The sequence below is a fragment of the Protopterus annectens genome, chromosome 7.part1, assembly GCF_019279795.1.
Source record: "Protopterus annectens isolate FY-2018-M chromosome 7.part1, PAN1.0, whole genome shotgun sequence".
Classification (NCBI taxonomy): domain Eukaryota; kingdom Metazoa; phylum Chordata; order Ceratodontiformes; family Protopteridae; genus Protopterus; species Protopterus annectens.
Window position 1 is genome coordinate 367,673,563 of NC_056740.1, and position 27,931 is coordinate 367,701,493.

The 27,931-nt window shown below is 40.1% G+C and overlaps 1 protein-coding gene across 1 annotated transcript in view; it reads right to left on the minus strand.

The window, feature by feature from the left end:
* ACOX2 (acyl-CoA oxidase 2) overlaps positions 1-23,725 on the minus strand; it is a 1,215,466-nt gene extending 1,191,741 nt beyond the window's left edge. Inside the window, exon 1 of the mRNA XM_044078809.1 lies at positions 23,134-23,725. Coding sequence (XP_043934744.1) covers positions 23,134-23,293 — 160 coding nt within the window. The 5' untranslated portion in view covers positions 23,294-23,725. The remainder of the gene's footprint in view (positions 1-23,133) is intronic.
* Between the last annotated feature and the right edge of the window lie 4,206 nt (positions 23,726-27,931).

Here is a 27,931-nt window from a genome sequence, read left to right on the forward strand (position 1 = left end):
CATTCATGTAGCGATCCAGTTCCATAGTCTTGATCCTTCCTCAACCCCTCCTGTTTTCCTATCAATCTCCTGCGAGAACTGGATCGAAGACCTTGCTGAAGTAAATGTGGACTGAGTCTAGTGGCACTACTCAGTTAAGTTCTTTTGTAGGCCAGCCAAAAATCTAAATTACGTTTGACTGACAACTCCTTTTAGTTATGAATCCATGCTGATTGTTGTCCTGGAGACTACTGCTCATGCTATCTGACCTCTCTTCAGGATTCTACCCGTGTCTTTTTCCTGCCACACGTAGTTCCCATTTTTTTTTTGCTTCTCGTGCTGTAGAAGGGTATCATACCCATTGTCTTCCAGTCCTCTCGTATTCCTGTATTAGTCCGTAATCTGTTGAACATCTCAGTCGAGGGAGGCAGTCAACACACTGGCCAGTTTGAGGATTCTGGCAGGTAGCTCACCTGGTCATTGTTCTCTACCATTCCTAAAGGCAGCCACGTCCCTTTGAACATCCTCTCCCTCTGTCCATTTGCATGTCCACTGTTCTCCCTATTCTGCTCTGTACATCCCAGCATGGTACCCTCCCCACTGCTTTCCTATGTGAAGAAAGAAGCAAAATATCCATTCATTGTCTCTGCTTTTTATAGGTTCGTAGGTAGGTACTAGACTATCTGCCCGAGGGCATTTATAAGCCTAGCCAGAGTGTGTTGGCTTTCGCCACCCTATTGACTAATTAACTGAGCCTCTGTCAAGCAGAGCCAATGAAGTGATCCCAGGGGTGTATTTTCTGTTACCCTTCCACTCGTCAAGGTTTCTCTTGAAGAGTGTTAGTGAGGGGCTCTGCCTAATGTAGACAGGAATTTTGTTCCAAAGCATGGGGAGTCTCTGAGACAGGAATATATCCCTCCAGCATGTTCTATTTATTGTTGTGACGAGGTTTAGCTCACTAGAGGGCATGGCTCGCAGTGGCTTGGATTTCTTTAGGTGGAGCATGTCCATCAATTCTGACTTGGACATGGCTTTGTAAGTCAGGCAGAGATCACCTGTGGGTAAGCGATATGTGACTGAGTACAGCTGGAGATTTTTCAGTCGGTCTGCATAGGACATATGTTTGAGGCCAGAAATCCTCTTGGTGAGGTACTTTTGTGGTCTTTACAGCTGTTGGAAGTGTCTTGTGAGGTACATCCCAAATGGGGCATTGTACTCTATGATGGGTCTGATGAGGGACGAGTAGAGGGGCACTATAACCTCTATTTCTAGATGCGAACCCTTTAGTAATTAGATGGGCCACATAGAAGGATTTCCTAACTACTTTGGCAATATGATTGTCAAAGGAGAGATTACTATCTACCTGGGCCCCCAGATCTCTTATTATCTCTTCTGTATTAAGGGGGCTGCTACCTATGTGGTAATTCGTGGGTGTTTTTTCCCCAAATGGGATGACTATGCATTTTTTGGCATTTAGCTTGAGGCCAGACTTTGACACCAGGTGTCCGTTTCAGTAAGGTCTTTTTGGAGGATGTCTGTGTCAGCCTGAGCCAGTTTGCAGTCATCGGCGAACTTGGTTAGCCATAGTCCTCCTGTGTTTGCCTGTACTTCTGAGAAGTATATGCCAAACAGTAGGGGTCCCAGGACCGAGCCTTGCGGGACACCACTTGTGACTGGTTTAGAGTCGGAACTGGAGCCTGCTATTCTTACTGCATGAGTTCTGTCTGTAAGCCAGTTGGCAACCCATCTTGTGACGTACGGGTTTATGTTCAAGCTGGTGAGTTTTTCTATAATACCTGAGTGAGGAATGATGTTGAACGCCTTGGCGAGGTCAAGGTAGTCTGTGTGAACCACCTTTCCCTTGTCTATGGCCTTGGTGACTGTCTCAAAGAAGTCAAACAGGTTTAGTAGGCATGATCTGCCCTTAAAGACGAACTGGGTCGGGTCAAGTGTTTGGAGGTTCCAAATTTCTTTGTTAATGAGTTCCATGATGATGCGCTCCATAGCCTTAAGGACCAGGCTAGTCAGGCTTATGGGGCAATAGTTACCAGGGTCAGTTGTGGCCCCTCCTTTGTGGAGCGGAATAACTGTTGCTGTGCACCATTGTATGGGCATGTAGCCTGTGGAGAGGCTGAGGCTGAACAGTGTGTTTAGGTGGGGGGTTAGTTCGTTCTATGGTTCATGCAAGACGCATTCTGGGACACCATCTGGCTCCATTGATGCTGTGTTTTTGGCTTTTGAAAGGGCTGTTTTCACCTGTGCGTCTGTGATTTCCGGGACACTACACTTTTCCGCTATTGCTGTGGGCCTTTTTGGAGGTGAGAGGGGGGTGAAGTTTGCACTGAATCTATCTGCTAGGATGTTGGCAATATCAGTAGGTTCAGTATATTTTTTGTGCTATTTTTCACTAGCTCAGGGCATATCTGTGAGTTGCCACATAGATTCTTGACATAGCTAAATGAAGGCTTTGTGGTTATTTTTCGAATCCTTGGCTATTTTTCTTTCAAAGTTAGCCTTGGATGATTTTATGAGGGAACTTAGTTTCTTACTGATACTGATCAGGGATGTCTTTCCTTCTTGGGATTTGCTTTTTTTCTGAACTAGTTTCCTCCTTTTATTGTATAACCTGTTTATGGCAGGGGTCCACCAGACTGGTTTCCTTCTCGTAGGGGAGTGAGTCTCAGTTTTGCTAGGGATGGCACTATCCATGCATCCTTGTAGGTGCTCATAGAGTGCATTTGTAAAGGATTCTGCATCTTGGGCAGAGTTATCCTTTGCCGTGGGGGCTGTGAAACTTACCACCTCTGTCTTAAGTAAGGTGAAGTTTGCTTTAGAAAAGTTTTTCACTGTGGTTTTCTTGGTTGGGGGGGGGTGGACATCCAGAGTGATTAGTTTATGGTCTGATCTAACCAGTGACAGGTTGACCTCCAGTGCGGAACACCTGTCACCCATGTTGGCGATGACCAGGTCCAATACGTTTTCACCTCTGGTAGGGGAGTTTACCAGCTGATCCAGGGCATTTGAGTTGATAAATTCCAGGAAGTGCTGAGCCTAGGAGTTTGTACTCGAGCAGTTTTACCAGTTAATGGTAGGGTGATTGAAATTGCCCAGTATCAGGGTGTTCGGTAGGACCTTCATGTCTTCCAGTGTCTCCAGAAAGGCAAAGTGGTGGTCCTGGGTCATGGAGGGTGATCTGTAGCATGCCACAATTTGCATTGCAGATTTGCCCGATGTTAGTTGCACATGGATGATCTTAGAGGTATCAAGCTACACCACTAACCTGGAGGTGTAGGTATCCTTGATGAATATGGATACACCCCCTCCTTTTGTGTTTCGGTCCGTGTTCTTTGGCCGAAATGTGTTGTATGAGTTGTAGCCTGGTAGTGCTGGAGTGCTCTCTGGAGCCTTGAACCAGGTTTCAGTTACTGCACAGACGTCGACGTTCTCCATACTGAGGAGTGCTTCGAGCACATGCATTTTGAGATTTAAACTCCTGGCACTGAGTAGCATAGCCCTCATTTTTTTTACTTGTGCTGTTTATGGAGGTGGGTTTGACTTTTGAGCCTTGCTTAAAAAAAGGCACTATGGGGGCAGCAAGAGCCTTGGCCAGTATTCGAAAGCCTAGGGGTGACAGGTGCAAGCCATCTCTTACGAAGCAATGCGGCTTGTTGACCATGTCGTCCCAGGCTGACAGACACTTTGAATGACACCAGAAGTTTAGCCAATTGTTGAAATTGATCATTTTTTTATTTATACTGAGGTATCATTCTTGGTGAGGAAAGGATGCTACTCAGGGTCAGGTTCATACCCGCCTGGGCTACATGATCAGAGAGCTCTTCCACGTCTCTTTTCATGTAGTCCAGGGAGGTATGTCTCAGGTCATTCACACCAACATGAACAATGACAGAGTCATATTTGTACTTGTTCTGGAGTGACCTGAGTGCTTGTGTTATGTGGCAGATTCTGGCTCCCAACAGGCAGCTAACAGTAACCTTCTCCTTGTCCAGCCTAGTGAGTGGGACATCAGTGTGCCCGACTATAGAGTCACCTATTATTAGTGTGTTAGGTATGTTATTTCGCCTTAAGGGCTGTGATTGTGTGGCACATTGATTTTGTGTTTTATGTGTTGTCTGGTTTGTGATGGGAGGTGCAGGTTTTTTGGGTGTCTGCTTTGGAGCTCTCGGATGCTTTTGCAGGTTTTTATTTAGAGCTTCCGAGTATGATTTAGTGTATTTATGTGTATTTTTTGCCAGTGCTGGTTTAGTATGTCTGTGTGAGGCTGGATGTGTGGTGCAAGTGTTAACCTTCTCCTCATGACTGTTTGTTCCAGTCTTGGGTGGAGAGACCTTAGCCTCCAGTTTGGCTGTATAATTGCATCTATCGCATATGTTTGTGTTTTGTGGTAGGAGCAGAGGGTTGTCTGTGTACATGAGGCAGCTGTAATATTGCCTCAGGTTACCCAGGTTCACCAGCTGGACTGGAGAGTACACCTGAAGAGACCCTTTGGTCATGCCTGAATAGTAGGGTGAGCTGCTTAGTCGCTTGGTTGGTGAGGGGTGGATAAAGAGCTTTGCCCTGCTGGGCAATCAAGTGTCAGGGTATATTAGTGCTTGCTATTAGGTCTGAGCAAGTGTTGGACTGTAGGATGCTTTTTGAGTGCTTAGGTTGAGAGACTAGTTTCAATGGAAAAACTGAAGAGGAGACTTAGTGGAGCCGGGAATAATTTAACTGTAGCTAACCAATGCTGCCCGGCATGCAAAACCATGCAATCACGGTTTTTAAACTACTAACTTCTGGGCTGGAACCACTCCTCCGGGGACAGATGGCTGCTCAAAGTTCCCCTCTCTCACAGTTTAAACTTCCCGCTATCCAAGTAAGGTATGGGCAACTCAGAAACTTGTAACACAGCCCTGAATTCAGCACTAGCCTGAAAACTGGACTATACTAGCTTAGAAGGGTGGGGAAACAAGGAATGTTTTTTTTATTTTTTTTTTAAAAGATAAGGCAAAAACAATAAAAAGTACACTTAAACTGCTTTAAACTACAAGCAATCAGAAATGGCTATCGTACTTTAGTGTGTAGCCTACAACAGTTATCTGTCTTCTTTTCCTCCTTCTAATCTGTGCACAGCCTGGCTAGTTCTGTCCCTCCCTTCATTCTTCCTGCTAAGTACCTAAAAAAAATCATTGCCTATAAAGAAAGCATTTCATTTCCTTTTAAAGGAATTTCAGACAAATTTTCATGGAAGACAGGAAAAAAACTCTCAAATCACTACAAACAGAAAGACCTTGTAAAAAAAAACAAACAAACAGGACACCGGAAATTAAAAGCCTCCAGAAATTTAAATGGATTTTCAAGTAGTTATCTATATACTTATGCTAGTATGTTTTTTATTATATTAAATTTTAGTGTTGGAATTGCTGGTAATGTTTTTTGCTTTATATTTGTAAGGTAGTTAAATATGTTAATTGGCCACCCAATCAGATTGTTTTATACAGGGTATTAAATGTGGTTGCTTGTTATCCTACTTCATTCTAATGAAGTCTCATATATTTGGGATGAAAGTGCTCAATAAATAGTATATACAAGTGGTTTTAGCCTCAGTTCTGGTGTCCTGTTTGTTTTTTTACATGGAAGACAGGAAAGAAAACATACAAATTCCAGTTTCCATGAATGTATTGCACTAAAAAAAATTCCATATATATTGCGGGTTATTCTGTTTGGACAGACGCGAAAGAAGCACACATGTTTTACTAGCTCCCAGTCATTCAAACTTATGGTAGGTAGTTGGCTGGTAATGGAATATAATTATTAATGCTACAAAACTGACACGATTAAATAGACAAGTCACCTCAACAATTCTAAATAAAAATGTAGTCATTGGTGAAGCTTAGGGGGGTGGGGTGGGAAAGACAGGTTTTGCTAGTTCATACACTTCAGAAGGGAGAACAGGGACTTCTGTCTGCAGTATGTCATTCCCCTGGTTATGCAGGTGCCATGGTCTATAACAGATTGCAGTTAATAATTCTGCATTAGAGGGTAGGGTTGAAGGTGACTTATTTTATGCATGCAATGTCAGAAGCTGCACCCAGTTACAGCATTCAAAAATAAAACCCTTCACATACATGGCAGAATATATGACACTGCTAAGGTTCTGTACCATATTTCTCCATCATCTTCCCAACTCACCCAAGGTGAGGCAATACTGGGCATACTTAGGGAAATGCAGCTAAGCAAAAATATGCATTAACAGGCTAAGAAAAGTCTAAACAGATAAACCAAAAATGATCACATAATGTATATATCATTTCTGTCAGATATGCACACTGGTATTAAGAGTATAACAGGTTAAGATGAAATAATGAAAAGGTATTAGAGCTGTTACAACAAGTTTTACTGAAGCCAGACTGTCTACAAGATCATATGACTCGCACATTAGTGCTAACTCTTTTAAACAAACACCAACTTATTTCACATTTAATATGTGACAGTGTCTAATAAAAGTATTTTTTTCTTTGTTTCTACAAGAAAAAGGCAGAAAATGTTCATGTTGTGCCTAAAAAGTGCAGCTTAGTTCAGGAGATAGCCTAATTTTGATTCAGCAAAGTTGCTACCCTTTTGTGGGAATCCACAAATGACAAACCAAAACCCCTCAAATTCATGGACTTACATTTGAAATGGTTGCATGCATTACTAGAATTATTCAAGAATGATATGGATCGATATAAACCCAAGTTTCTTATCACTATTCCTTCTGCAGTTACTAAATGTTATATAACAACTGTTTAATCACACTTTGAAAATTGTATTTATTTATCCTTTGTTTACTTGGTTACTCCCACTAGACTATTGGCCTCTTTTCTGGGAAGACCCAAGGCAGTATTTATACTACAAGGAGAAATCTGGCTACAGTATAAGGGAACTTCCTCTACTCTTTGAAGCTGCTAGATGGTACCAGAGGGTCCCTACAGCAGTAAGTAAGAGGCCTAAAGGAAGCAGCAGTATAGTACGAAGGATAGAAAGGCTACAGAGAGTTTGGATGTGGAAAGTGAGAATTTTGAGAAAAAGTTGGTTAATATGGAGCTTCAGAATGTAAACAAAGATTCCTGTGTGGTGAGTGATATAAATGAGTAGAGTTTAGATGTCTCCATTGAGAAGTTAGTAACATAATCAGTTGAAGCTGTGCAGATAACAGAACTGGCATCAAGAGGGCTTGCAGATGATGTTCTGTTAAAATAATTGAGCAAAATGATTCAGGTGACAGTTCTGGTGCTTCATGGAGTGAGATGGTAGATAGCTTTTTTAAAAATGCTGAGGATGGTAATGTGGAATGCAGCAGTTAAAACAGATGCAGCTGTGACAGAAATGAAAAAAGGAAAGCAGCAACAAACTGAGCAGGTGTCTGGTTTTGTGGTAGCAGGTAATGCAGTAACCAAAACATATGCAGAAGTGACAACAGGCAAAAAAGGAGTGCAGTAACAAACTGTTTTTTAAAAAGAAGACCAGCTATGAGAATAAAAACAAACAAAAAAAAAAAAAAACAGAATAGACAAATATTATGTATGGAACAGTTTGGTAACTGTTATTGGGACAGAGACTTTTTTCGAAACTGATGATGAAATTTCTGGACTGTGTAACAAAAAGGAGGACATTTATCCATGGAACAATTATTTGTTTTCTAGTAGCAATTAAAGTGTTAAAAAAAAAACAGATCTGGTGTTGTTAATCTTCATTTATTCCTTAACATCTGGGTTCATTTCCAAGCCTCAGAACTGACTTGGCTGTTACTTCAGCCCGCAAGAACCAAAAACTCTCGAGCTTAAGTCCTACCCAGAATGCTCCTCTCTAAATTACCTCCGATCTCATGCGTCACCATAGCTCTTGAGCCAAGTGTGTTTTTCTCTTTTATATTTCTAGTTTTGTATAATTATACAAGGTTTTTTTTCTGATTTTTAACATTTTTGTAGGTTTTCCTTTGTAGTCTACCCTCTCTCTGATGCCTTTTATGCTCCTCTCCGCTTCCCTTATACACTTCGGTGTACTCTGCACTACCATTGTTGGTAGTCTTTATATTTCCTTTCTCTTTTTGTTTTTAAAAAAAAAAGGGATAGTACTAGTTTCTGTTTCTTTTCTACACTTTACTGTACTCATCTGCAATCACTGTTAGTTTTCTGTACCTTTGAGTATTCTTTTCTACCATTGTTGGTAGTCCCCTTTTCTTCCCCCATCTCTGTCTACCTTTTTCACCTTATAGTGTGGTATGTGCATGTGTGCGTGATTCTTGTGTGCTGAATCATGGACGATAAAGGGAAAGATACCACCGGGTTTAAGAAATGCCTGGAGTGTAACCGTAAACTCCCCAGTTCTGATGGGCACTCATTTTGTGTTTATTGCATGGGTCCACTGCACACCAGACCCTGGTGGAAAGGAAGAATAAATTATGACTTAAGGGGATGATAAAATCTTCTTTTGAGGATGCCTTATCTGGTCATTCTAGTAAAAACAAAACACGTTTCTTCCCCTTCATCTTTGAAAACTGACAGGCCTAAGAAGAGGAGTCTATAGCTGCCAGTTTCTCCTTCAGCTCTGATGGCCAAAAGACTTAAAACTTTGGTTCCTTCTAGCAGTGTGGAACCGACAGCTACTTTCAAAGGACACTATTGGTGCTGACATCAGCACCAATAGTGTCTCTTCCATTGGTGTTGAAGTTGTTGGTGCAAACACAAGACCTGGCACTGGAACCAACAGTCTCGGTGCCATCTCTCATTCTGGCACCATTGTCTTTTAGTGCCAAATGAAAACACTGAATCTTCATTTCTTGATCTTCCTAGGACCAGATACTCTCTGTCCATGGATCCCTTTGCAGGTCAAGCACCTAGCCCCTTTTTGGAAAGACCAAAATCTTCATCTACCCAGTCAGTTTGTTTCACCAAGAGTCTGACAGAAATGGATATGCTGAGGTTGGTGGATCAGCTTCTTGCAGTGAGGGGACTTTCAGGTATGTTCTCAGTCCCAGTTCCCTCTGGATCCAGAACCTTCCTTCTGCCACTCCACCTATTATTTCTCCTCTGACCTTCAATGAGGCTTTAGAAAGCCCAGCTCCAATTTTCCTGATGCCAACTGCTTTGGTTCCCACAAGATCTTCATCTCCGGTTCCGATTTCTATCCGGAGTTCTTCGTCTTTTTCTGATCTGGAGAACTTTCTGAGCCATGGATATGCTGTTGGCTCCTGGTGGCGGAGCTCGACTCCAGTTTGTTCAGAGCCATCTTTGAACCTCGGGGCTTCAGCACCCATTAGCTCTACCCCAGCTTCAGTGGAGGTTTCTTCGGAGCTGAGGGAGACCACGGTTCTGAGGCAGTCTTTCCTCATTGGGGGAACCAGCTTTTCGGGCCATGTGTGGGCATCCAGTTGGCTCCTCCCCTGTTGGAGCAATTCAATGATCCTCAAACTTGTCCAGAGCCTCAACCAATCCCAACACCTGGACATCTAGCACCGAAACTGCAGGAGTCACCTACCTGGGATTTGTCCTCTTCTGATACCTGCCCATATCTTCCCACTGAGGAGGTCCCTCAGAAGAGGAAGTGCAAGTGGAAACACCAAGATTCCTGGATGAATCCATCACAGAGGACACTGATTTTGATGAACCAATGCTCGCCCCCGGAAGAGATCTGCTTTGGAGACATCCTTGAGATCTTTAAACAGAGGGGTGGGTTGGTTGGACATCCCAAAAGCGCTCTTCGGAGGAGTCAGTGTACCTGCAAGCTATCGGCGCTCAACCATCTACCTCTTGGGTAACTCCACCCACTGATGAGCTCATTAAGTTGGTCTTGCTGTGGGCGTGGAAGGCTCCTGACACCATATAACCCATCCTCAAGAGGCCAGACAAAATTCTAACTGCACCCGAGGACCATCAGTTCTGGACTAAGTGATTGGTGGTAGATGGCATGGGAGTAGTAGCAGCCACAAAAAAGTAGCTGGCAGATGAAAGTTCTACTATCCACCCTCCTAATAGAGACTCCTGGAAGATGGATAGGTTCGGCAAGTGGGTTTATGCTTCATTGACCTTTGCTTTACGGACTTTGAATTTTACGGCACACTTCACCAGCCTTCAAAGGAATCTGATTAAACAGCTATCAGATACCCTTGCAGGAGCCATATCTGAAGAGGTCCAAGATATGGTTGCTTCTCAGATGGCCACCCTGGAGTCAATTACAAATTTGTCAATGAGGCTCATAGCACATGCAGCCAAAGGTATGACTAGAGCAGCAGGATCAGGTGTAGCCATAAGGAGCAAGCATGGATGCGCTTGTCTGAATTTGCAGTGCCATTCAAGTCTTCATTCGCCAATATACCCTTTGATGGATAGTCCCTGTTTGGCCCTAAAGTTTGAGAAACTTTGTCCAGGAGTGAAAAAGTCGGAAAGACCTTTTCTGCAGTGGGCTTACATTTTTCTACCCCTCGGTGGTCCTACTTCAGGAACCAGAGAAGCAGAAAAATGTGGTTCAAAAAGTCCCAAAGGCCTTTTCAGGACACATGTGACAGTGGCTCTCCCAGGGTCAGAGAGGGAGCTTTAACAGAAGATGATGTCCATGCGGCAGAGGTGGCCCACAAAAATCAGGGTTCCAGGGACTCCTTTCCTGGCAAGCCCTACCAGAGCTCCTGAGAGGCGGCCCTGTTGCTTTTCTCTGGAAGCAGGTGGGGGACATCTATCCTTGCACCAAGACACCTGGCTCCGGATAACTTCGGATGCTTGGGTGATAAGGATTATAATTAGAAAATATACCATACCCTTCCTTTCTCCTCCAAACAATTCCAACAAACTCCCCAATGTCCCACCCAGTCAGAGGGAACCAGCAATACTAGAAATTCAAAAACTGCTACAAAAAACAGTCATCCAAGGGGTCCTGCCAGACCAGATAGAAGCCATAATTTATTCAAAATTCTTTTTAGTGGGAAAGAAGACAGAGGACTGGAGGCCAAGTTTGGATCTGAGTGTTTTGAACAAGTCCATCTGACAGACAAAATTTCATATGGTCACGGTTTAGTCTAGTCTCCCATTTCTAAGGAAAAATGACCGTATATGCTCGACAGATCTCCAGGACATGTAATACCACATAAAAATGGACAAGCACTCCAGGAGATTTCTCCACTTCCGGCTGGGAGCCAGTCATTTTCAGCTCAGAGCTCTGCCCTTTGGCCTCACCGCAGCCCCAGGGTGTTTATCAAGTGCATGGCAGTAGTAGCAGCTCATTTGAGATTGCGAGGATTCCAGCTGTTTCCATATTTAGATGACTGACTCATTTCCCCTCCAACCAGGCATCTTCTAGGACAAACAATAGACTATGTCCTTCAGATATGCATGAACTTAGGGATCACTGTAAATTATAAAAAGTGGCAACTGACACCTACCCAGACTTTAGAGTTCACAGGAGTAATACTAAACACCAAGTCCTGCATAGCTTCCCTCCCCTACCTAAGATTGCAAAAAATCAGAACCCAACTGATGAGAACTGTCAGAAACAAGAGAGGTATGGTGTGACTAGTCCTTCAAGCCTTAGGGTCAATGGTGGCAGCCATAACATTAGTTCCCTTCGCAAGATTTCACATGAGAATTCTTCAGTGGCTTCTAGCATCCCAGTGGTCCATACTGTATCAACCAATGTCAGATCAGATATTGATTACCAACCATTGCAAGAAAGACCAACCTTGGTGGATTCATTCTGAGGAAATTCTCTTAGGTCGCCCCTTCTCAATCCCAAGCCATAATGACCACAGAGGCTTCCCAGATGGTGTGGGGGTCATTATCTGGGCAAGACTGTCCAAGACACTTGGTCCAGCATAGAGGCCAACTAGCATTTCAATGTATTGGAGCTGAGGGCAGTGCTTTTGGCATTGCAGGCTTTTTAAACTGCTCTTCCCCCAGGAATGACAGCAATTCAAAGAGACGATATGTCGGTAATTTGGTACATCAAAAAGCAGGGTGGAACCAAGTTATAGCCCCCCCTTGTCGAGAAGCTCTCAGAATATGGTAGTGAGCGATCTCTTTCAATTGCTTTATCATAACCCATATTCTGGGGAGTTGCAATGTGATAGCAGAAAAACTGAGCAGATGCATTCTCCTGCCTCATGAGTGGTCTCTCAATCCCAAAGTGGCGAAAAAGATTTTTCGACACTGAGGCCAGCCTTGCTGCAACCTATTTGCATAGTTTCTGAACAACAATTGCATGAGCTACTTTGCAGTGGTCCCTCCTCCAGGGGAGTCCCCGAGAGATGTTCCCCTGCACGACTGTCCCTCCGGACTTCTGTATACCTTTCTCCCATTTCCATTAATTCCTCAATTTCTAAAGAAAGCTATCAGGTTTAAGAGCAAAGTAATCTTCATTGCTCCCTTCTGGCCTCAACAGATTTGGTTCACATTTCTTTGGCCTTATCTGATTCAGTGACTGTGGACTTTAGACCGAGATCCAGACCTCCTATCCAATCCAGAGGAATTAGTTCACCCAAGCCTTCAGAACTTCAAGCTCATGGCTTGGCTTCTCCAATTCCATTAATTGCCAGGTGTAATTCTCTATCTTCCCCAGTTCATAAGATTCTTTTGGCATCACACAAACTCTTCACAAGAAAACACTACAAAAGTAAATGGAAGAGATTTTCCTACTGGGCTCGTGATAATAACACTGACCCCTTCTCTGCTCCTATTGACAAAAATCTTAGAATTTTTAGCTTTGCTCTTTGAAGAAGGAGCCTCTTCCTCTACTATAAGGATTCAGCTAGTGGCTTTTTCAAATTTTCACAATGGGTTCAAAAAATATTAATTAATTTCTCATAAACTTTACAAAGCATTCTTAAAAAGGACCCTTGTTGTTAAAACCTCGTATATGGATCCATTTCTACCCTGGGATCTTAACTTATTTTTTACAGATTATAGCACCCCCCCCCCCCTTAAGCCTGCTGCCAATTGTAAACTGAAATTCTTATCTTAGAAAACTATTTTTCTGGTAGCGATTACTTCTGTCAGGAGAATTTCAGAAATTCAAGCCTTATCTTGCAAACCACCACATTTGATGTTTCACTAAGACAGAGATTCCTTGAGAATGAATCCTTCTTTTCTGCCAAAGGTGGTCTCAAAATCAAATATCAGACAATTTACCAGTATTCTTTACCAATTTCTCAAACAAAGGTGAATACTCCTTGCATTTATTAGATGTTCATAGACAATTGTGATTCTGTCACAGAACAACAGACATTAGAAAATCTGAACAACTGTTTGTTTCCTTTTCAAATACCAGAATGGGTAAGCCAGTATCCAAGGTTACCTTATCTAGATGACTAAAGATTGTATATCCTTCATATATGACAAGAGAAAAGTTGAATTGTCTAGGCCTGGTAGGCACACACACCTACAACCACAGCTACTTCATCCGTTTTCCATTCTAAGGCTTCCATGGACGATATGTGTGCAGCTGTGATATGGGCTTCCCCACATACCTTTATTACTCATTACAAATTGGATTTGGTCTCTAGGGGAAGAGCATCTTTTGGTTTTATGGTGCTCAGGAAATATCCTTCCGCGAGTCCTCCCCAAGATCTAAAGTAGCTGGGGACTCTGTCCCATATGTCAAGGAATAAATGAAGATTGACAACATCAGATAAATAAGTTATGTACTTACCATAATGTTCCATCTGTGTTGTCGATCTTCATTTATCCTGGACTCCCCAGTCCCCACCCTCCATCCCCCTTCAATTCAGACCTCCTGGTGGAATTAATTCTGGTCCTGGTTATACATTCTTTCAGATATGACACCAGATATGGCCTTGATAAAAATGTTATTAGGATTATTTTTCTGTCTTATCTGCAAACTTGATCTGCGGTAATCTGGAGAGGAGGATTCTGGGTAGGACTTAAACTCAAGAGGTTTTGGTTCTCACTGGCTTTTGTAACAGTCAGTTCTGAGGCTTGAAACCGAACCCATATGTCAAGGATAAATGAAGACTGACAACACAGATGGAACGTTATGGTAAGTATAGAATTTCCTTTTTAGAACTAATGAACTGGAAGACGACGTTCTTACAAAAAATGCATGCAGGGTCTGTGTGAAACTTGTGGAATGGATGGTGGTGGTTGGGAGCTGTTTTGAAATGTGAAAAAATATGTGGTAAAACACTTGTGGCTAGTCATAGGACAATAAGATATGCTGGCCAGCTTAAATCAGGTTTATTTTGTGGGTACTTTTCTCAATTAATGACTGTGGCAAAGTGCAATGTAACCAGTGCGGACAGAAAGGACGTATATCAAGAGGGTTTGTGTCTCAATGCAGGTTGTGGAAATAAAGGGACACCTTTGCTCTTGACAATCCATCCAAAATAGTAAATAATGAAAAAGATGGGGAAAAGGATGGGGAAGAAAACATACACAAGTAAGGAAAACAAGAGAGAGAGACTGAACTAGGTGAAGAGGAAACTGTAGAGGAAGAAAAAAATATGGACAGGAAAAATAAAGGGAATGCATGCAGGAAGACATGTTAGAAGGAGGGATTGATACTAATATATTTTTGAAGTTCTAGCCAGTGAAAAATCTGATTCTGTGGATCAAGGATTATTTGTACATAACTATGAAAAAAAATCAATTGAGGAAAAGTAAAAACAAGAAAACAAAAATTTAAAATGATTTCCTCTAAAATTAAAAAGCAGTAAAAGCAACAATTTCTGAGTAGTTTCAGTAAATGTAAACAGTATTATTAACACTATAAGATGAACAGGGATACTGGAATGGTGTGCTAGATGTGATATGGATATTATTCTGTAGGAGGATGCAAGATTACTGACAATTGGGGAGGAAATATAATATGGAATTTAGAAAATGAAAGTTGTTCTAGAATGGCTGTGTTGTGTGAAACAGTGAGAATTCTAGGTGTAGCATTGGAAAGGATGGGAATATTGACTGTTGTGGATGGGAGCTGGAGAGAACATTTCATAGGTTAGTACTAGGCTAACTGCCCTTGTGAGACATTTTAAGCCTAGCCAATTATCCCCTGTGAGATTCAAACCCTGTACCTTGTGTTTGTAAGGCAAACACCTTAACCATTAGGCCACCCTCCCAACCCAAAATTTTTACAGAATTATAGCAATATATGCATACATAACTATCAAGGAAAGAGAGAATATGTTTAATCAAATATTACATTATGTGGTGATAACTGCAGGGGACTAACTATGATTTAAGGGAAAAATGTAAAAACAAATGTAAATATGTAAAAAAAAATACAGGATGTGATAAAATGTGATCAATTAGCTGTGTGGAACATAAGTCAAAGGACTTACAGAAGAGGGTACTTGGATCTGAAATTCATTATTTTGTATTACTGGAAGACTTGTGGATAGATGGTGATACAGTTGTGACATTTTTTCCAGATCATTTAGCAATATGGCTGGAGGTAATGGAAGGAAGGGAGAACATTACAATAAAAATAAAATAAAAAGAAAAATTAAGAGTGAGGGAGAATGGAAAGTAAAAAAAAAAATCTAGAATGGGTTAAAGAAGAATTTAAAAAAGAAATTACTATTAATGAACTGGATGAAATAATTAGGACAATAAATGTTGATTCAGTATTACGCTAAGATGGTATACGGTATGGAATGTACAAAAAATTAATGGATTGGCAAAAAGACTATTTTGCAAATGTACAGAATGAATGGTTTAAGGAAGGATTTGTCTATGAAGAGTTATGTAGTGGGATACTGAAATTTATATGGAAAAAATGAGAAGAAAGAAATAAATAAACTGAAGAACCATCACATTAAATAACACTGATTATACAATTTTTACGAGAACAATACAGAAAATAGATGGAAGGATGAGGGCTATTATGAAAGAAAGACTATTCAACTTAAAAGGGAAGGGATGCCAAGAAGTGTTATTGGATGTGAGAGAAGTTGTGGATGATATAATTAAAAGGAGATGTGACACCTACGGTAGGTGACATTAGGAAGGCATGAGGTTATGGAAAAGAGTAGTGGAAGCTAGGCTAAGAAGGGAGGTGATGATTAGTGTGTCAGTGTGATCAGTATGGATTCATGCCAGGCAAGAGCACACAGATGCAATGTTTGCTCTGAGAGTGTTGATGGAGAAGTATAGAGAAGGTCAGAAAGAGTGGCATTGTGACTTTGAGGACTTAGAGAAAGCATATGACAGGGTGCCTACAGAGGAATTGTGTTATTGTATGAGGAAGTCATGAGTGGCAGAGAAGTATGTGAGAGTGGTACAAGATATGTACGAGGGTAGTGTGACAGTGGTGAGGCCTGCGGTGGGAGTAAGAGATGTATTTAAGGTGGAGGTGGGAATACATCAAGGATCGGCCCTGAGACCTTTCTTATTTGCATCGGTGAAGGACAGGTTAACAGACAAGATCAGACAGGAGGCCCTGTGGACCATGATGTTTGCAGATGACACTGATCTGTAGTGAGAGTAGGGACCAGGTAAAGGAAACCCTGGAGAGGTAGAGATATGCTCTAGAGAGGAGAGGAATGAAGGTCAGCAGGACTAAGACAGAATATATGTGTGTGAATGAGGGAGGACAGAGGAATGGTGAAGATGCAGGGAGTAGAGGTGGTGAAGGTGGACCAGTTTACTTGGGATCAACAGTTCAGAGCAATAGTGAGTGTAGAAGAGAGGTGAAGAAGAGAGTACAGGCAAGGTGGAGTGGATGGAGAAGAGTATCAGGAGTAATTTGTGACAGACTGGTACCAGTAAGAAGTGAAAGGGAAGGTCTACAAAATGGTAGTGAGGCCAGATATGTTATATGGGTTGGAGATGGTGGCACTGGCAAAAATGCAGGAGTCAAGAGCTGGATGTGGCTGAGTTAAAGATGTTAAGATTTGCACTGGGTATGACGAGGATGGACAGGATTAGGAATCAGTATATTAGAGGGATAGCGCAGGTTGGATGGTTTGGAGACAAAGCCAGAGAGGTGAGATTACATTGGTTTGGACATGTGTTGAGGAGGGATGCTGGGTTTATTGGGAAAAGGATGCTAAGGATGGAGCAGCCAGGTAAGAGGAAAAGAGGAAGGCCTAAGATAAGGTTTCTGGATGTGGTGAGAGAGGACATGCAGGTGGTTGGTGTGACACAGCAAGATGGAGAGGACAGGAAAAAATGGAAACAGATGATCCGCTGTGGTGACCCCTAAAGGGAACAGCCAAAAGAAAAAGAAGAAAAAGATCTGATACAGTAGGACATGATGCTTTCTGGGATGTTGTGGAGAACTAGGGATTAGATAATACAATTAGCAAAGTTTGTATGTTAGCATATGAAAATAGAGTTAGAGTGTCAGTGAATGGGTAGCTGTGTAAAGAAATATGTGTGAAGTGTGGTAAAAGAGAACATGTGAGAAGAGTAGATAAGAATTCATTTTATGCAATATAGGTTATTTGAAATTAAATACTGAATGAAATTTTGTTTAATGAAAATGCATTTTGGCAAATATATTGTAAAAAAATAGATTATGGTTGTGGAAGAAGGAGTGGGTGTTAATTATGGAAGAACAATGAGAATGTAATAATGATACGTAATTATGGAAGAACAATGAGAATGTAATAATGATACGTAATGAATGTGACAGTGAGCGAAGTAGTTTATAAAATGAAAAATGCTAGATATGTAATGCAAAAGGAAGGGGTGTTTCCAGTAGTTTTGACATATGCAGATAATATAGTTGCAGTTGCTAAGAACAAAGTATAGATGAGGGAAGTGTTGGTTTGTCTAAATGGATATTTAAAGAAAATGGGAACCACTTTGAATAAAGATAAAAGTAAGTTTGGCTGATGTAATGAAAATGGGGGTGTATTTTTTCAATGAATTAAGTGTCTTTGCTTGGGATAAAATTTGGTAAAAATGATATAGTTATGATGCAATGGGAGGGTTTAATGAAAGAAATTTGTCTCTTGAGGAGGATGTATAGATTAGCATTCAGGAAAAAGGTTTATCTGGTGAATTCTTTTATTAATGGGAAAAATAGCATATACGTCAAATGTTTATACAATGCCAGAAAAACACAAAAGAAAACTGTGCAATCGGTCTTTTCTTTCATATGGGGTTCAAGATACCCAATGAAAAGAGATGTGTTGTATATAAGTGAAAACAAAGTGAGTTACTAAATCCAGTCGTTTATTCAGTTTCTTTAAACGTGTATGGAGTATTAAAGTGAGCAAAGGAAAAGAATGAGAAATTAATTAATAGTGAGAATGTTTAAATACAAGTACAACATATAATGTATGGGAGATGAGAATGAGAAAAACGTTATGTAAATGAAAAAAATATTAAGGAAAAAATACTAACATGGAAAATAAAAATTAATGATATACAGAAAGATAGAAGGGTATGGTACAATATTGTGATTAAACAATATTAGGTACTTGCGTATTATCGCAACCACATTCGGAGCAGGTGTTGGGAAGAATGCATTCCTTATTGGTTATATATTTTTTTATGTCTGTTATGGATATTGTGTGTGTGTGTTTAAGAACATTGTTGTTATAATAATGTTTGTATTTTAAAGCTTAATATTACTTAATTAAAAACTAACTTTTAGTGATATGCATACGTTTCCTTAACTCCCTCCCATATATTTCACCTATAGGAGTTTACTGTGTAAACAGTACCCGTACGCATTAAGCTTACAGGTCCTGCGTTTTGCTTACTACGTCATATGACCGCATCTGTTGGCAAATCATAGATGTTAGTGCAGCAGTTTGAAACTCACATGGTGCCCATGGCTGCCTCACTGCAGATTCTAGCTACATGGCATAGCCAAGTTCTAGACCCCCTTGGGAAGAATTTGATGCAGCGTCTCTAACATTGTTTTGTTTAGCAATGTTAAGGACTTTGTTAGTGGGTGTCTGCTTCCAGTCTTGGAAGAAGAAGCCACCATTGGGAATGCAGTTTGTTTACAATCGCTAACTGCACCAGGGAATGAACTACATGTGGTTAGTGGTGGTGCTGCGGTAGCGTTGTCGCCTCACAGTAAGATGTTGTCCTGTTCGATTCTCAGCTAGAGCATCTTCTGTGTGGAGACATGCGTGAGTGGGCGTACCTGTGCGTCAGGGCCAGCAACTCAGCACGTAAAAATCTACTGCCAATTATTAGCGGACCGGAGTTCTGCTGTGGCGACCCCTAACCGGGAAAAGCCGAAAGACACAACAACAACATAAGCTGGTGAAAGTTGAAAATCATCTGTAAAGGATGCTACCAAGTGAGATGCATTTTTCCGAGATCCCTCTTTTGGGCTCACAAGCAATGCCACATAATAGTAGTTAGAAGTTTGCACACCCTGTCTGAGGTTAACATTAAAATCATTTTGCGAAAACATCGCAAATTATCCCTGGCTCGTAATGTGGCTGCGATAATACGCAGGTACCCAATATTATTATATAAATCAGTGGGAAAAAATGTTGAAAGCCTGTAAAATAAGGAAAAAGTGGTGTACCAATGAGAATGTAAAAATGATAAATAAGAAAAAATGTATATATATATATATATATATATATATATATATATATATATTTTTTTTTTTTTTTAAATATGTATATTTTGGAACTATGTAAATGTTTTTTATGTTGTGTTAAATAAAGGACCCCTACTCTTTTTGATAGGTGCTGCAGGATCTTTTACATCCACCTGAGCTACTACCAACTCAAGCAGATGGGATGTCGGTTTAATGCCTCATCAGAAGGAAAAATAGTTCCCTACATCATTCAGCAACTTGTACTAACTAAATTGTGAAAAATGTTTTAGTTAAAAAGCAAATTCAAGAAACTCAGTAAACTGGGAGAATGCTCGGTTAACCATTATAGAAACATTATAATAGTAATTGGCCTATTTATTAATTGTTTCAGGGAATTTTAGTACTGGACTACTTATTTTCGGCTATGCTCACAGGCATTTACTAGGCTAACGACCACAAGGTCCTTTTTAAGCCTAGCCATGCATCCCAAATCTCTGACAACTTCTGGTACCCATGAGAAGTGTAAGCAGGGCCCTGTGAGATGAACCATTTACAGGATGCCTCTGTCCATTAGAGACATAGGTGCCAAACCAGGGATGAACTTCCTGTTGCCCATCCAACGTTCTTCTAAGATATTTTGTTAGTGCTCTACAGTACAGTTTTCTGAGTTTGTGAGGTTATGCTCATTGCATGACAATTTCTATTACATTCGTAATAAAATTTTAGTATCAACTGTAGGCAGCAGGTAGGCGCTGCAACAGCTCCCACATAAAAACTCTACACTGCTTAAATTTTGGAAATAATTAAACACATCTTTACGGTTACCATACCTCAAGTGTTTCTGATGTTCATGAGAATCACTGATTTTGGCTCATAACTTTGCTACAGCAAACTCCTAAAAATCATCCTAAAATCATTGATGTTTTGAGAAAAATATGATGGATTCTAATCAACAAATAATGACACTAATTACAGTTACAGATGTCTTTTACTTCAGAAAAGGTACATTAATGTATTTTTATACCAAGTCCGTTTTCTAAATCAGTGACCCTGCTTTATATCCTTTGTCCCTGTTTAAGGTGCTGAGATGTTGAGCCAGATCCAGCACTATGCAACCTTGGCAGTTGCCTAGGGCCTGCTGACAGCTGCCACAATGTTTAATTTTAATTCAACAAATTTTATATTCCTTCTCTAAGGAAGCACTCTGCATGTCTTTCGTATCATGCACACACTTTGCATCCATTTGTGGACTGCTCGTGTGTTGCAACATATGAGAGTTGATTTCCCAAATACTCATGGAAAAGTTCCATGAACCAGAGGTAACAGAGAGAGTGAGATGAGCATGCCTGGCGTGAGATGAAGAATTGCTACAATTCATCCTTTTAGGATGCACGGAGTGAGTTCCTTCAGTAGGTACATCTGTGTCTAATGCCCTAGTTAGGGATGACAGGTAAGTTAATTAGCTCAGGATCAAATTCTGTACCTTGGCTACAAGAGACAAGAGCCTTAATCCTCTGCAGTAACTACCAGACTGCTAACTTAGTCATCACAGTTGACTGAAATGTTCTGAACTGGCTAATTTTATGTTTTACTAGTTTATACATTATGTTTCACTGCTTAATGGAAACAATATCTTCAAAACTACAGGGGTCATTTTCAAGGAATGTGCATTTGAAGTGCATTTTCAAGAAATGTGATTTCACGTAAAGAGACATGCTAAAATGTTTTGAGCAGTCTTTATGGCGACTGGGGGAGGACAAGAAATGGGACACCAGAAATGCTGTGGGATGCGGATACTGGTCCACTTCCTTGCCTAAGCACCACTTCACTATGATCCAGCTCTGAGTATTACTGTTACATAATTTCTACAATGTATGGATTCAAAGCTCACCCTCTTGGACTCAGAAATAAAACTAAAAATAACCATGGGCATTTTAAAATATCAGTAATACTGACTTAGAAACTCTACGGACTAATAGGAACTGTTATATCACCTGACCCAACCACCAAACTCTTAGGTGTAATAATTGACCACAACCTTAACTTTGACTCACACATTAACTCAACCATTAAATCAGTTAATAGAAAACTAGGCTCCCTTTACAGGATTAAACCTTTCCTTACTCCTGTAACCAGAACTACCATTGCCCACACCCATCTTATCTCCACCCTCCTCTATGCCTCCCCCATTTATACTAATCTACTTTAACAAACTGGCAACCTCCTATAACAACATTGCCGATTTGCCACGAGCTCCCCATTTAGAACCCACCATTGTCAAAATCTTAAACAGCTAGGATGGCTAGAACTGCAAAATCAGCTTCAATTGTAGCAACTAAATATCACCCACAAGATTTTGTATCATCCCAGTAATACTCCAATACTCTATAGCCTTATCACCCCCTACAAAAATCTTACAACACTAGTAACCATCCATAAGTCCAACAATAAAGCAGGTGACTCTTTTTTCTAACTCTGTGGGGGAAAACCTGGAACAGGCTTCCCAGCTAACTATCTCTTTCTTCATTACCACTTTTCAAAAAGCAACTAAAAATACTCTTTAAAACACAATGGCTATGCCCATGTACAACCCAGACTAACACTCTCCTTTCACTCCATGTCCTCATCTCTCTCTATTGCTGCTCTCTCTGTATACCTCCCTCACAAATGTCATATAGTGGGATTAGTAAACTTTCTTAATTATGTTTCTAACCTAGTCTTTCTGTGAATCTACCTCTTGAGTATTAACTGCATAACAAGCATTCTACTGTAAGCACATGTATCCATTATGTATATATTAGCAACTTTTTCCACTTTGCGTGTAGAATTTGGAAATGACCTTAAAATTAGTTTTAACTTGATTTTTTTTCTTAGTTATCTCTTACATTATGATATTACTTGTTAGCCTTCTACGTGATGAATGTCAAACCCTCTACTGTGTGAATATGTTTCTAGTAGTAGTGAATTGTTTTCTAATCCTTTGTTGTCAAGTACCTTGATGTTAATCTCTTATCATTCTTTGCAATTTTATTAGTTTAATGGAGCTTATCTTCCTAGGCCTCTACTGAAAATGGACATGTATCCAGTTGGACTAGCCAGGTCAACAAATGTAAAATAAAATAAATAAATAAATAATAGAACAACAGCACAAAACATGCATTTTCTGAAAGAAAAAGTTTGTAACTATAACGATATGCATCATCAACTGACTACAATTACATTATCATCCATTAAACAATCTCCAATATTAGGAAGGGACAGACTTTAAAATTCTGAGCCAAAATCAGGAATGTCCTTAAGAATCAGAGCCAGAGACACTTGAAAAGTGTGCATGGATTCCAAACCGCTGTACCAAAGATTGATAACCAATGACTTCTTGGAGCACCACTACAGTGTTGTCTACATTTCAATTCTCTGGTATGCTGCACGAAAATGGATCAAGTATGTAGTGCACACACAGGCACTGTAGGTCACAGATGCACACTACAAATGAAGATCAATCAGCATAATGCATATTTTAAGGAATCACAAGCTGTGACTAAAAGTTGGTACCATGATGTCAAACTGGCGAACAAATACTATTGTAAATTTAAACAAACACTATAAACTAACCTGGCCGATTCGAATGGAGATTTAGAAAACAACTGCACTCACCCACTTTCCTTCTAATATGTGTATTATCTGCACCCCCGTCTAACACATGGGTTAGTTTCTCAACGTCAAAATTACAGCCTTTCCTTTCAGTGTCAATGTCAGGGTTGATATCTTTGAAAGCCATGTTAACGTTGGTGCGGTACACGTTCCACCAAGACATAATGACAGATACAAATACAGTAGCGATTATAACAGAACCGTCTCTGTAGGAACTAAACAAGCAGTACACAGGCCGCGCCGGTACAAAGAGCTGTCAACTCTCAACAACCTCAAGCGGTCAACACTAACTGTGACCAGACTTGGACTATACCCTCAACACTTAACACGCCTACATAATCGGTCATTCACACAAGCCTTTTAGATTACAGTCACAGCCCATTGGCCGATTTCCTCTGGGAAGTACTTGTGTTTCACAAATATATAAAATTGTTTGCAGCCTTGCCAACTTTTTCATTCTTCCGCTACCTAGTCCAGTCTATTTAGGGTAAAAGGAAAGCTGTACCCTGCCCCAAAAAACAACAGACGCCAACCAAACCCCAGGACAGAAGAAATAAACCCCACACGCAAGGAAGCACAAGCGCAGTACACACCCTCGTACGTTGAACTTTCGAGCTTTTATGTGAGCGTGCTGCGTATGAGGGTGTGTGCACTGCGCGCACGTGCTTGAATATTAGCGTGTATTTTTTTCCCTGAAAATATTTTATTGAACAGTTTTTGTAAGAAAACATTAATAATAACAAGATTTAATAAAAAATGACATTAATATAATGTATAATTAGAAGGAAATCGTAGGGTATAACTATTTACAATATATACAATAGGCCTGAGATAAAGATTATAAAATGTACCAAAGCAACATTTGAGAAAACGGAAGCAAGACTGATATTCAACTAGATGAAGAAAATAAGTCTTTAACTTTAAGACATTCTTAGGTAATATTAGAGCACGCTATTAAAAGGCTCCGTCATGTACTTTTATGGCTTTGGTTCCCTCATTGTCACATGCTACTGCTTTTTAATAGAAATGCATTTATTGTTCACTGGGAGGGGAAACCGTACTTCTCAATTGTAGCTGATTTTAGAGGTGAACCTTATTTTACTTCAGAAAATGCGTGTTAATTCACATCCTCTTATTATGTCAACATCTCAGGTTAATATGTTAAAAAGTGTCCCTGATAGTTTCTTAATTTGTCACTAATTCTGATTAGGTTTATCCCTGATTCTGCTGAGAGCTTTGAAGTAATTGGTTCAAGGACACTTGCCAATCAGCCACTAAGAATATAGCATATACATAGCCATGAAATGAAATACTACCAAAAATGGCTTTGAAGAATAAATATATGAAATGCTGTCCCTTTTTTAATTTCTGCAAATGTTTAGGGTTTTTAATAACGTGACAGGAACCGACCCTATTCCTGAATTAGGGTGGGATTAGATTTCTTGACATTGGTATTGGTTCAGTCTTTATTGTTTGCCAAGAGGGCTCTTCTCAGCATTCACAGTTTACGCAGAAGTGCCACCTTCTGCAGGTTATATCAGAGTTGAAAATTCTTAAAAAGTTTTTTTTAGACTTGAATTTTTTTTCTTATTAGTACTGCTGCTCATACTATATTGAAACTATCTAGGTGTCTTTAATAAAAGAACAATGCTTTGTTCTGTTTATATAGAGCAGTAGCAATGACTATAAAAGTAAAAATATAAGCAATGTTACATTAGTATGATACAGCAAGAGTCGAAATAGAAGTTACAGTGAATAAAATTCATTAATGAAATAAGAGGGGGGTTAAGGCTAAAGCATATAAGGTCTAAATGACATATCTTTTGGTAAAACATTTGCATTTTAAGTGATTAAAGAGAGAAGCTTTTAACTCTTTCTTGAAAGTGATAAAAGAATGGGTGTCATGTGTTATGGGATGTGTTCCCAAATTATGGGGACTGTGGCAGAGAAGGAGTGCTCTGTCCACTTTAGTCTGGTGTGTGGGGAAAGAGTTTGGGGTTGGAGGTGGCTAAGGGTTTGAGGTTATATGGAGTTTGTCTTACTGTGAGTGTGCTGACAAAAAAAGGATAATGACTCCATTTTGATTGATTAAAGCAACACAGATCTGAGTAGAAGAGTGATTCATTGGGGAATAGGTAGCCAATCACCTTCATCAAGAATAATGCAGTAGTGTTCTCTTGTTTCTGAGGAATAAAGTTTTACATTTACAGATGTTTTTGGAGATGAAGTGGAGCAGGAAAGATCCTTTTTTGAAGTAGTAGTCAATTAAGTGGAGAGTACACTCCAAATGAGGAGGAAACATTTGCCTATAGCAACCCTGCAATGAAGAGAAAGTAGCTGAGATTTTTTTTTGAATCCCAGAATAGAAGTTGGTTTATTTTATAACATTTCTGTATTGGGAAGAAAGCAAGTGAGAGATTATATTTGGCTTCCTATTGAAATGTTGGCACTTGTAATACCGAATGTCGATAGGACGCAAAAAAAACAAAAGATTGAAAACCCAGGAGAAGACTGAATCCCAAATATTATTTTTCTCCTTTAAACTTCTTTTTTGGCAGGGGGGACAAGCCCTCCATACCTCTCAACTTATATATACCAACTCCAAGATTGCCATACTTTGGAGAAAAGGGTAGATTTTGTAAAATGGCAATCTCAGACTTAGTACATGAAGTCCATTTTATCAGCCATTCACTCTTCATGATTTGAGACTTGACATTTCAAATGGTTACCAATTTTTTGTTGCCCAGAATAGAATTTGTTTTAACTTGGTTGTGGTGTTGGAAGTTGAGAGTGGGGTGTAGCCAGACTCCTAGATATCTGTAGAACTGGACATTTTCTAATCTTTCTGTATTATTACAGTGTGATGGACCAGTTGTTGAGTGCTTTTAGAGTTGTTGTAGAGTTCCAAAGAGCATAATTTTCATCTTTCTTAGCTTAAGAAACACTTTGTTTTTTTCAAGCCAATGATTAAGAGTTGAGCGGTCTGTTTGTGGGATGTTTGAGAGCAGGAGAGTGGAGGAACCTGATCTAAGATGACCATATTGTCTACATATAGTAGGATGTGTAAGCTAGGGAGGTCAGAGAGAAGTTTCTTAATTAATTATTGTAGTAAGAGAAAATAAAATAAACAATGATGATAGGTGGAATGTTAGGTGGCAGGCAGAGTTAGAACAATGATGGTAAGAGGAAAGAGGTCAGTGAGATATAAACAGATAATTCTAAGTATTGGAGTTAGAAAAAGAAAGTAGTTTGTGGAAGAGGAAAGATAGCTTTAAGTAGAAAGGATATTTACAACAGCAATAGTGAGGACAATACACAAATGTGTAGGATGACCTAAGAAAAAAATCTAAATGACTCTAATTTTAGCTACTGTATTGAAAACATCTGCACTCTGCTTGACATTTAATTGCATCTTATAAAACTGTAAAAAATATAAAATGATTTAGCTTTAGAATTCTTATAAAATTGTTGAAAAATTGTTTGTTACTTATATCTTACTGTACAAATATTGGATATTAACTATCTTCCATTATAAGATCATAGGATATACAAAGTGAATGAGTCACAAGACCATTTGCACCTTACTAGTATCCACCTCATGCTGTACCTCCCTTCACAAGATGGGCAAAGCAAATCAGTTCCAGAGAAAATTTATAGCCACTCATTGAATCATGCTGGTTTAATCTGAAGAATGTTAGCGTGTCACTTTGTTTAGCTTGCATGGGAAATTTGCTCCTAAGGTTTTGTAAATGCTGGGAAATAAATTTGTTAGTGCATATGGCTGTGGTACTGCAAATATATCTTTGCACTCACCAGGTTGAACAAGGAGAAGGTTATGATCAGCTGCCTGTCTGGTGCAAGGATTCACCAGATCACACATGCACTCAAGTCTCTCAACAACATGTACCATTATGACTCCACCATAGCTCATGTTGGTGTGAATGGCTTCAGAGGTACTTCTCTGGACTATATGAAGAGACATGAATGACTGAGGTCTCTGAATATATCTCCTAGGCAGGTATGTCCCTAGCTTTGAGCAGCATTTTACTCTCACCTAGGATGATGCCACAATGTAAACAGAAAATGGTTGACATCAATAACTGGCTTAGTTTCTGGTGTAATTCTAAGGAGATCTAGTTCCTGTCAACCTGGATGGTAGATAGATAGATAGGCTTTCGGCTGCTGGCTAAGGCACTTGCCTCCTCCATAATGCCTTTTTTAGGCAAGGTCACAACAACAAAATTCCAGATGTGAAAATATCAAACACAAAGAAACTAAGGGCCATGCTGCTAAACGCTAGATGTTTAAATCAGAAACTGCACTCTCTGGAAACACTCTTCTCCCTGGAAGATGTTGATGTCTGAGCAGTCACAGAAGCATGGCTCAAGACTGCAGAAAGTACCCCGGCCTTGCAAGGCTACAATGCCTTCCACACTTATAGACCACAAACTGAAGGCGTGAGAACCAAAGGAGGTGGAGTATCTATCTTCATTAAAGATAATTACACCTCTAGACTGGTTAGACAAGAAAACTCTGTGGAGCTACTCCAAGTTCAAATTACTGTGGGTAAAACCCTCCTTCAGGTCATCATCAGTTACATGTCCCCTTCTATGAACCAAGATGCCGACACAGCTTATTTAGACATACTTGGGACAATTAAGGTATAACCTAACACCCTAGTCATGGGTGATTTCTATTATCCTTTCATTAAATGGGAAACTTATACAAGCCCAAATTCACTCACACAAAAGTTCCTTGACTTTGTTAACTCAAATGCCCTGGAACAAATAGTTCACCACCC